The sequence below is a fragment of the Monodelphis domestica genome, chromosome 2 (assembly GCF_027887165.1).
Source record: "Monodelphis domestica isolate mMonDom1 chromosome 2, mMonDom1.pri, whole genome shotgun sequence".
Taxonomy (NCBI): Eukaryota; Metazoa; Chordata; class Mammalia; order Didelphimorphia; family Didelphidae; genus Monodelphis; species Monodelphis domestica.
Genome location: NC_077228.1, coordinates 196,589,441 through 196,600,353, shown reverse-complemented (window position 1 = coordinate 196,600,353; position 10,913 = coordinate 196,589,441). Strand labels below are relative to the sequence as shown.

Genomic DNA, 10,913 nt, shown 5'->3' with positions numbered 1-10,913 from the left:
GACTAACTGAAGATGGATTAGTCTTGTTTATGTGGAATTTGCAGAAAGGACAATCCAGGCTTCCTAGGAAATAGAGCTGTTCCAAAGTGGAAAAAGTTGGCTTAGGAAGTAGTGATTTCCTTCTCATAGGAGTTCTTTAAGCTATGCTTCAAAGACTGATTCTCAGGCTTTTTGAGAATAGATTCTTATTCTAGTATTGATTGTACTAGATGATCTCTGAGCCCTTTCCAATTCAGAACATTTTGTGATTCTGTAAAACTCATTAAAAATAGACTCAAAAGCAAAACCCCAAACTTTCATTCTTCTTGACCCTCCCCAGTCTCATCACAGACTCTTTGGACTTTAAAATATATATTGTCTCTTTTAATCATAAATGTTGAATATATGAAACTTACTAACATACTATCATATTTGCAATCTTGTTTTAAGTTAAAGAAATAATGCATAGAATAACTAAAGATGAGAGTATTACCTTTTAAAAATTATTTTACAAACCTATAATGATTTTTCTATTCATTCACATGGCTTAAGAGAGAATATCAGTAAATTAAACTTGACTGTTTCTTCTTCACCTGTTTCTACTTTACCTCTTTCCCTTTCATTCTCTATATCCTCCAGTTAACAGAAACATGAGCCTTAAATTAAATTTGAGTACTGAAGATTAAAAGGCAAAATCCATTTGTTAAAAGGTTATATTGGCTTCCATTAGAATGTTCCTTATCCCAAAGGACTACAAAGAACTAAAGGAGAATACAGCTCATTTTCTTTAAAACAATATTAGCAGGGACAGAAAGACACAGAGAATGAGTTAGCTGATAAAAAGCCAAGAGCCTTATAATGGTCTTGTTTCTTCTTGTGAATTTCTCCTTCATGATTCAGGAACCGATATTCACAGCTAATTTGGTGCTTTATATTTCTTCTTCAATTTCTCGAACCTCAGAGGCAACAACTTTCCCATCCACTACCTCTTGCACAATTGTCTTGATTTTCCTGGTTCTGGCTGGGTCTAAAGACAAAATGGTAGTTAAAAAAAAAAAAAAAAGATGAGTTGTTTTAAAGTGTGAAACTAAAATATGAGAGAATTTTTTTTCCAGTTAGGCATTGAAAATAAGGTATCAGCAGGGGTAATCTATAAAATTTAAACTGTCGTTAGATTATTTTTATGTGCTATTTAAAAATAGGAGCTTATGCCCAAGTAGACAAGAACCTATGAATGTTTTGATGCATTTCAACAATAAATTAAATTCAACAAACTTTTATCAAGCACCTACCATGTATCAGGTTATGGGTACAAAGACAAAGATGAAGCACTGATTTGAGAGAGAGCAAGCATGATTGGGGCATACCAGGAAAAGAGAGAAGTGGGCTAGGTCTTCCTGCTTCCAAGGCCCTGTGCAACTTAACGTTTTAAGTGGTGATTTAGATAAAAGTATAGATCAAATTTTTAGATCTCATTAACTTAGAAGGGTTAGCAAATTCTGAATGACAAAGTCAGGACCTAAAAAAACCTTGGTAGACTTGAAAATTGAGCTGAATCTAATAAAATGAAATGTAATCAAAATGAATATAAAGTCTTACATTTAGTTTCAGGAACTTGGCTTGGCATATACAAAAGAAGGGAAACATTGCTAGATAACAGTTAATCTGTAAAATATCTGGGAGTTCTACTGGACTGCAAGCTCAATATGGATCAGTATTATGCTATGGAAGCCAAAAAAGCTACTTTGGAAGCATGATGTCTATATTGTATTCTGCCCTGGACTGACCACATCTCCCTACAACATCTATGTAACTTTTTTGTGGGTCATAGACCTCCTATGGGGTCCATGGTGAAATCTGTGGATCCCTTCTCAGAATAATGTTTCTAAGTGCATAAAATAAAATAGGCAAGGCTACAAAGGCAACTAATTCTATTGATCTGCAGTTACTGAAATATTCAAAGTTCCAGATTCATGTCCCCGCCCCCTTAAATCTATAGCCAGATTCCTACTGTGGAGCTCAAGTTAAGAATTCCTAATCCAGACCACCTACTCATTTCTAGGTTCTGTATTTAGAAAGGATATTGATAAATTGGCATATATCCACAAGGGGGGCAACCTAGATCCCATGTCATATGAGGAAAGACTGATGAAGCTTGATTGCTTAGCCACGAAAAGACAAAGTGGAGTGGAGAGTGGGAAAGGGTGGGGTAGAAGGAAGATGATAGCTATCTTCAAGTACTCAATAGGCTGTCAAGTAAAAGAAATATTAAACTTGTTCTGTTGGTTTCCAGAAAGCAGGACTAGGAACGATCAGGAGAAATTGGAAAGAGGCAAGTTTAAGTTTGATGACAGGCAAAACTTCTTAATCCTTAGAGAAATCCCAAAGTAGAATGGACTGCCTTGAGAAATGGTGGATTCCCTTTCACTGGAGGCCTTCTGGGAAAGCATGATGGCCATTTCTTTGGTGTGCTGGGATGGAGATTCTGTTTATGGGTTTTGACTACATGGCCTTGGAGGTATTTCCCAATTCAGTGAGGGAAAATCTTACCAAGAATATAGCCCCTAAACTGAATTTTTTAAAAAACAAGGAATCCTAAGAGGTAAAGATGAGGAGAAAGTCTGCTCTGAGAATGAGGAATAGTTAGGAATTCTCTCCTTTCTCATTGATGGCACCTTCTATGCCAATGAAAAAGAAACCTGTTAATTTAAAAATGAATATTAATTAATATATTCAGAATAGCTATTAAAACAGCAAGATTTGCCAGGCCAATGGCTATCATATATTATGAACTAATTAACTTATTGCATAGGAGTAGTACATATGTTTTTTCTGGATTCCATATTAAGAAGAAATGTAGCCATGAACTAGTGATTCCAAATGGATCTCTTATGGCTTGGTATTTGATATTCTGAGACTTTGAAATAGTATCTCAGGGAATTTACCCACCTTTGGAAGAATCAATCGACTGCGCTTGAGAATTGGACTCTGGCACGTTTAAATTTTCAACAGCATCATTCCTGCATAGAAAAGAAGAAGAAAAATAATATTGCCATTTCATATTTTCTAGAATCAGGTCTTGTGAACCTTGAGAAAACTGGGTTTTATTCCTGCCTCTGAAACCTGTTAGTATGAGCCAATTGTGCAACCTTTTTCATGGGTTTGCTGTCACAATCAAATGAAATATAAATAAAAGAGTTCATAACCTTTAAAGTGCTATATTATTAGAGGAGACAGAAAATTATATCAAAGACACAGCGATTGCTGATTTTGTGACGTAGTTCTACAATGCCAAGACCCTTTGTTGGTCTCTTTACCTAATATGGGCAGCTGGGTGGCACAATGAATAGAATGTCAGACCTGGAATAAGGAAGACCTGAGGGCCTCAGATACTTACTATCTGTGTGACCCTGGGCAAATCATTTACCCTCCCTTGACCTCAGTTTCCTTATCTGTAAGACAATAACAATAATAATATCTGTGTCCCAGGGTTGTTGTGAAGATCAGATGAAATAATAGTTGTAGAGTGCTGTGCTAAGTTTAAAACACTATGTAAATGCTAACTATTAATAAATGTTTGAGGGGCAACTGGGTGGTTCAGTGGATTGAGAGCCAGGCCTAGAAATGAGAGGTCCTAGGTTAAAATCTGACCTCAGATACTTCCCAGCTGGGTGACCCTGGGCAAGTCACGTCACTTATCCCCCATTGCCTAGCCCTTACTACTCTTCTACCTTGGAACCAATGCACAGTATTGATTCTAAGACAGAGAGTAAGGGCTTAAAAAAATGTTTGGTGACTGACTGATGTAGGTCATACAAATCATGCCCAAATAACAGTTTTTCAATGTCAGACTGATTTCTTTCATATATTCTGGCAGAAAGCTTAATGACTGCACTGGTGAACCAATATATTAAAACTGCATTTTCCATTTCAGATTTCTTATTTACCCTTCAAGTTCTCCTTCCAACAGCTGTCGGTAGGTCTCAATCTCCATCTCCAGCCTGGTCTTGATATTTAGGAGTTGTTCATACTCTGCATTCTGACGCTCCATGTCACATCTCACCTGGGAAAGCTGGGCCTCCAAGCTGCCAATTTGGAACTGTATCTGGGATAGCTGATTGCAGTAGCCACCTTCTGTTTCTGCCAGGGTGTCTTCAAAGGACTTTTTCTGCATATCAGTGAATAATGAAACTAATTCAGTGATGAGCAGGGGAAAAGAAGCTTTAGGGTAGAGGAATAATCTGAATTGCTTTTACTCCTACATTAGGATAGTACAGGGAAATCTTATAATTGAGAACTAGAAGCAAAGTTCACATAGTTTAATATTTTCATTTTATAGATGGAGAAACTGAGGCCAAAAAAAGTTGAAGTGACTTGCCCAAGGTATATAGATAGTGAGTAGCAGAGAGGAGGCTTAAACTAAGATTTTCTGACTGTACCATCAGAGTTCTTTCTTCCATATTCCATTGCCCTCTTTGTTAGAAACACGATTAACAAATGCTTTTTCATACCATAGCAAGTTGAGCCTGGAGCTCAATTTCTAAACTCTGGAGTGTGCGCTTCAAGTCCGTTATTTCGCTCTTGCTTGTCTGGAGTTGTTCCGTGTTGTGGCTGATTTCCTTCTTTAATTCTCCACTCTGAAATAGAAGAGAAAGTATCAAATCAATCATTGGAATCTTGTAGTTCATGTGTTCAAATTGGCATGGTGCCTTGACTCACTTTCTCAATGAACCAAGCTTCGGCTTCCTTGCGATTCTGCTCGGCAATGGTTTCATACTGCCCTCTCATGTCATTTAGGAGTTTGGTTAAGTTGATTCCTGGAGCCGCGTCCATCTCCACACTGACATGGCCAGGCCCTCCAGCTTGGATGGCTTGAAGTTCCTGGGAACAGCAAGAAAGAAGGATGCTTCGGTGGATTTTTTCCAGCGTATCCCATCTGTAGCTTACTTGTACATAGCTGTTTCCATGCTGGCTAGCTCTTCTTCTCTTCTATCTCTTCTATTCCTTGATGTGAGGGAATATCTTTTGCCCCCCCCTTTTCCCCCATAGCCCCAGCACTGAACAGAGAGGCTGGCACATAGTTAACAAATGTTTAGTGATTTGACTGACTGTGTCCCATTTCCTGGCCAGGGGCAGCAAGGTGGCTCAGAGGATTGAGAACCAAGTCTAGAGACTGGAGGTCCTGGGTTCAAATCTACCCTCAGATTCTTCCTAGCTCTGTGACTTAGGGCAAGTCATTTAACCCTCATTGCCTACTCTTTTCAGCTTTGGAACTAATACAGAGTATTCTTTCTAAGATAGAATGTAATACTTTTTGTTTTTACAAAGTATACTTTCCTGGCTGACTTAACCCATCCTTGTTCATCACCATCACCATTTAGATAGTGCTTTAAGCTTATGCATTCTCCGATTCATAGGATAGCAGAAGTGTTATTTACTTCCTCCTGACATTTGACTTCTTCACAGTCATGTAGGTAGTAAGGCTTGTGTCTTCAGCTTCAGCTAAGAGCTGAAGGAGAAATTTTAGGGCAGGGCCTTTTAAAAACACCTGAAGGGATGCCAGGCATATACAACTACTTCAAATAAGGTTGGATTGGCCCTGCTTGTAAATATTTCAGTTCAGAAATACAGCGAAACAATATTAGCCTGATTTCGAAGAAAAAGGCCACACTTCTCATTGGTATCAGCAATTAATAAATTCAGGAGAATATATCTTCCCTAATCACTGTGTGTAATTAGACTCTTGTATCCCTGGACTTCATCTCCCAGAATCCCTTTCCCTTTGTACCCATGTTTCATCCTTATGCTTTGAAGATAAGTTTGTGTACCTCCGCCCATACTCTTTCTCTCTTCTCCTGCATGCTGGGCTGGGAAATTCTCTTTGCTAAGGCTATCATTTTCCTCTACTTCAAGTTATTATTAATAAATCTTATAAAAATGTAATACTTGGAGTATTCTACATTAATTTTTAATCTTACATTTCAGTTATAATATTAGCAATGGTCTTCAAAAACTTCACAATTAGCTGCCAAATGGATCTGTTGCAGATGATGTAGAAATATGGGAATTAGACTTGGAAGGGACTTTATCTGAATACCCTCACTTTATAGAGAAGGAAACTACAGAACTTTTCAGAACCACACTGCAGTAGTGGTGAGATCTGAACCCAAGTCTGCTTACTCTGGGAAGCTAGGTGGTATAGGGAATAGCAGGATGGACCTGGAGTCAGGAAGTCTTGGATTCAAATCTTGTCTCATTTACTTATCACACTTATTGGTGATGTGACCCTGGCCAAGTCACTTAACCCTGTTAACCTCAATTTCCTCATCTGTCAAATGAGCTAGGGAAGGATATGATAGCCCATTCCAGGATATTTGCCAAGAAAATCCAAAATGGAGTTTGAAGAGTAAACATGACTGAAAATGACTGAATAATATCTATTAACTACAAGTCTACTTCACTTTCTATTATATTACACTGCCTCCCTATATTTAGTATAATGAATGAATGAATGAATAAAGTGTTTATCAAGCACTCACTATGTTCTAAGCACTGTGCTTATAAACAACCTCATTTTACATAGGAATCAATGGAATCATGGAGTAGTGGATAAGAGCCATTTGGAACCAGGAAGATCTGTGTTCAAATTCTACTGCAGACACTTACTAATGATGTGACCCTAGAAAAGCCACTTAGACTTTCTGTGCCTCAGTTTCCTCATCTATATAATGAAAGTTCTGGACTCAATGGCCTCTGAGATCCCTTCCAAGTCTAAATCTATGATCCTGTGAGTTCCAGAGAAGTGATTTGCTCAAAGATCTTATAACTAATAAGCAATAGAGACAATATTTGAACCCAGGACTTGTGGCTCCAAATTCAGTACCTTTTCCAGTCTCTGAATTGGAATACGCAAAGCAGGTTCTAATTTTGGTAGAAACCACTACAGTTTCATAGCAGAAACCTTATTAAGCCTCTGAGGTCAGGGGACAAGATAACCATCATCTGCATAATAGAGGCATCTGATGGCACAGAGAATAGAATGTTGGACCCAGAGTATGGAAGTCCTGAATTCAAATCCAGCCTCAAACCCTTACTGGCTTTGTGACCTTCAGCACATGACTTAATCTGTTTACAGCAGTCAGACACTCCATTTTTATGTCTTTATAACAAAATCTATTTCCATTCCATAAGTAAAGTTCACTCTCTCATCCCCAACCAAGCCCACCTCCAAGAAGCCAAAAAAAGAAGCTTCCTTCATTCTTCTTACTAACTTAATATGAATGCGATTGGAGTGGATTAGGGGGAGAGAAGGAGGAAGGACAATAGATGCCCTCTCACCTCTTCATGGTTCTTCTTAAGATAAGCCAGCTCTTCCATCAGGCCTTCAATCTGCATCTCCAGGTCAGTCCTGGCCAGAGTCAGCTCATCCAGCACCCTACGCAGGCCATTGATGTCAGCTTCAACATTCTGGCGTAGGGCCTGCTCATTCTCGTACCTTAAAAGCAAAGGGCAAGATGATCCAGGGGGTCAGAGGTCAAAAACCAAGAAACAAAACCGACCTGAAGAGATTTGGTTGGGCAGTACTTAGCACAAACATTTTGAATGGCGATCCATCTCAGGACAGGGAAACAAGATGGCCTAAGCTACTCTTGGAGAAGAGAAAGCTTAGGTTTTGTTTTGCCTCAGTGTACTTGCTAGCTTATTAGCTGTGTGACCTTGGGCAAATCATTCAACCCTGTCTGCCTCAGTTTCCTCATCTATAAAATGAGCTGGAGAAGGAAATCTGATGAGTCTTCCAAGATCTTTGCCAGGAAAACCCAAATGGGTCACATAGAGTCTGATGGTGCTGAAAAAAACTCCTTAGCTGTGTGACCTCAAACAAGTCACTTAAATTATATTATATTATAATATTATAAATTATATTTATATATATATATAATTATAAATTGTATTAAAGTGTTCCCAGGCATCTCTTTAAATCTCCAAATTACCAGTAAGTTGCTGAGAATAAATCAGAAGAGGGAGTTTCCACACTGAAAATTCCCCAAGCTGAAAAAAACACACCTTTGGGTCAAGTTTGGAGAGGGGGGGGTTACTATTTAATATGATACTACATTTCCTGTGGTAATCCACCTTTCCTTCTGATTTTCATCTCTCCATAGATATTTGATTGCAAGAAGGAAGGAAACATACCCAGAACATTGGGGTGAACTTCTGGACCCAGGATGGTAGGGCATGAGTGAGCTCCCGTTTGCATTGTTGGGATGGACTGCCAACACTACTTACTAGCAAATGCTTTGTTGTATTGGAATATGAAAGTTTTATCCTTTGTAAATGGAAAATAAGAAAGGAGAAAGAAAGGAAAGAAATGCCATTGTCAGACTTGACAGGCTTGCACCTACTTCATTCTGAAATCATCAGCTGCCAACCGTGCATTGTCAATCTGCAAAATGAGCCGAGCATTCTCGATTGTGGCTGAAATAATCTGGAAAAGTACAGAAAAAGGATTTCTAAAAGCACTGAGAGACTGGCCCAGACATTCTGCTCTAACTGGCAGAACATATGGTAATAAATGATATCATTTAAAGTTCTGCCAGGTCCTCAAATTTGCTTATTTTTAAAAACTAAAGTTATATGTTAAGAAGTTGTCTGATGAGTCTTTCTGACTTCAGGTCTGACTCTCTCCCTATTGCGCCCAATGATGATAACGATAATGGACATTTATATAGTGCTCTAAGGTTTGCCAAGGGCTCTATTTCCTTTATTTCATTTGAGCTTCCTAACACTCTTAGCTGGAAGGGACCTTAAACTTCATAAGATCCTAGATAGACAACTGGGAAAGTTTTTAGGCATCAGCTGGTCTAGCCTTAGTTTTTTTATTTTATTTTTTTTTTAATAGAAGAGGAAACTAAAGAGAGTTAAGCGACTTGCTTAAGATCATTAGGTTCTCTGACTCCAAATCCAGTGGTTTCCTCACTAAATCTGGTTAGCAATCCTCTAGTCCAATTCTCTCATGTTATTACAGAGGAAACAAAAAACCACAGAGATTCAGTGACATGCCTGACATCACACAAAGATTAAATCACAGAGATCAAATTCAGTCATTTCCGCTGACTTTGAATCTAGAGTTCTTTCTATCACTCACAGAGGAAACAATTCACATTAAAAAAATCATAGCTAGGTAGCGGAGTAAATAGAGGATCAGGAGATGGGAGGTCCTGGGTTCAAATGTGGCTTCAAGCACTTCCTAGCTTTGTGACTTTGGCCAAGTCACTTAACCCCCATTGTCTAGCCCTTACCACTCTTCTGCCTTGGAACCAATACTTAGTATTGATTCTAAGATAGAAATACATTTTTTAAAAAAAAAAGGGAGACATGGTAAAATATAAGTTCCTTGAGGGCAAGGACAATTTTCATTCTTGTCTTTTGTAGCCCTAGAGCTTAGCACAGTCCATGGCACATAGTAGATATTTGATAAAGTATTTGTTGAATTGAGTAGATGCTAACAAGGATGTAGTGGATAGAGTGCCAGGTCTGGAATCAGGAAGACTCATCTTCCTGAATTCAAATATGACCTCAGATGTTAGCTGTTTGACCCTGGGCAAGTCATTTGATCTTGTTTTCCACAGTTTTCTTTTCTGTAAAAGGAGCTGGAGAAGGAAATGGCAAACTGCTCTAGTATCTTTGCCAAAAAAATTCCAAATGGAGTCACAAAGAGTCAGTACAAATGAATGACAACAACAAGAAACTTTACAACTTTACAAAGTCTTTACAATTTTGGCAAACATTGCAAATACTATCAAACTTTGTTTAACACTAGTAAAATTTATGAATATATTAAAATAAAAGGTGAATTATTAAAGCCTTCAATTTATAAGTCCATATTAGCAGTCAGATTAAAAGTATGTGGGTGTCAGATGACTACAAATGTTGCAATAACAAGACATATCCTTACCTTATTCCTAAGATCTTCGATTAATGGATAATATTTTTCATACTCATTTCTGGACACGGAGTCTCCAGTTACGCGTGTTTCATACCAGTCTCTAATTTTGTTCTCCAATTCAGTGTTTGCTTCCTCAAGAGCCCGGACTTTAGTCAGATAGGAAGCCAGCCTGTCATTGAGGTTTTGCATGGTTTCCTTTTCTGATCCCGAAAGAAGGCCTCCATCATTGCTACAGGAGATGCCCATTGAGCCACTGCCCAGTCCTCCTCCATAACTATTTCCTAGCCCACTTCCATAACCACTGCCCAGTCCTACTGCATAACCACTGCCCAGTCCTGCTCCATAACCACTGCCCAGTCCTCCTCCAAAGGCATTTCCAGAACTGCTGCCAAAGCCACAGCTGGAACCAAACATGGATGCAGCACTGAAACTACCCCCAGAGCATGCCCCAGAGCCAAAGCCACCTCCACTACTGGAGCTGGACAAATGGCTGAGCCGGCGACCCCCCACCCCACTGCGGGAAGAAGTTTGGCGGGAGGCTCCAGAATTGTAGACAGAGAGAGACATGGTATCAATGCAGAGATAGCTCAGTTGGCAAAACAGAAAAATAGAGAGGCAAAATTGGCCCAGATATGTTGCCTTTTATACCCAAAGAAGTGGGTGGCACAGTTATCAAGTCCAAACCTGCGTACAACAATAAAATTCAGCCCTTTATTTTTCTTTTGTCAGCTCAGCATCCCCTTACCAAATTAAGTCATATGTGTAGGTAGAAATTGTTTATTGGTGCAAAAATAAAGGTGCCCATTAGGCATTTGTTTGGCAAAGAAGAGAGTTGGGTGGGGTAGAGTTTGCTTGTCAGAAGGAATTTCCTCACCTGGGCAAAGAAAATGTGTTGCTTTGCTATTATCACCCAAACTCTATTTTTCATTCATATTTAAAGTCCTTTGCAACCTGGTGTTTTCCTAACATTCATCTTGCATTTTATTCC

General features: G+C 38.8%; 1 protein-coding gene across 1 annotated transcript; it reads right to left on the bottom strand.

Annotated features, from left to right (window-relative positions):
• Window positions 1-513: 513 nt before the first annotated feature.
• Window positions 514-10,492, bottom strand: KRT12 (keratin 12). Its single transcript, XM_001369333.3, has 8 exons — window positions 9,935-10,492; window positions 8,382-8,464; window positions 7,318-7,474; window positions 4,699-4,860; window positions 4,491-4,616; window positions 3,927-4,147; window positions 2,929-2,999; window positions 514-1,006 (listed from the first exon to the last, which is right to left on the bottom strand). The coding sequence occupies exons 1-8, from the start codon at window positions 10,490-10,492 to the stop codon at window positions 909-911; spliced, it is 1,476 nt and encodes a 491-aa protein (XP_001369370.2). The 3' UTR covers window positions 514-908.
• Between the last annotated feature and the right edge of the window lie 421 nt (window positions 10,493-10,913).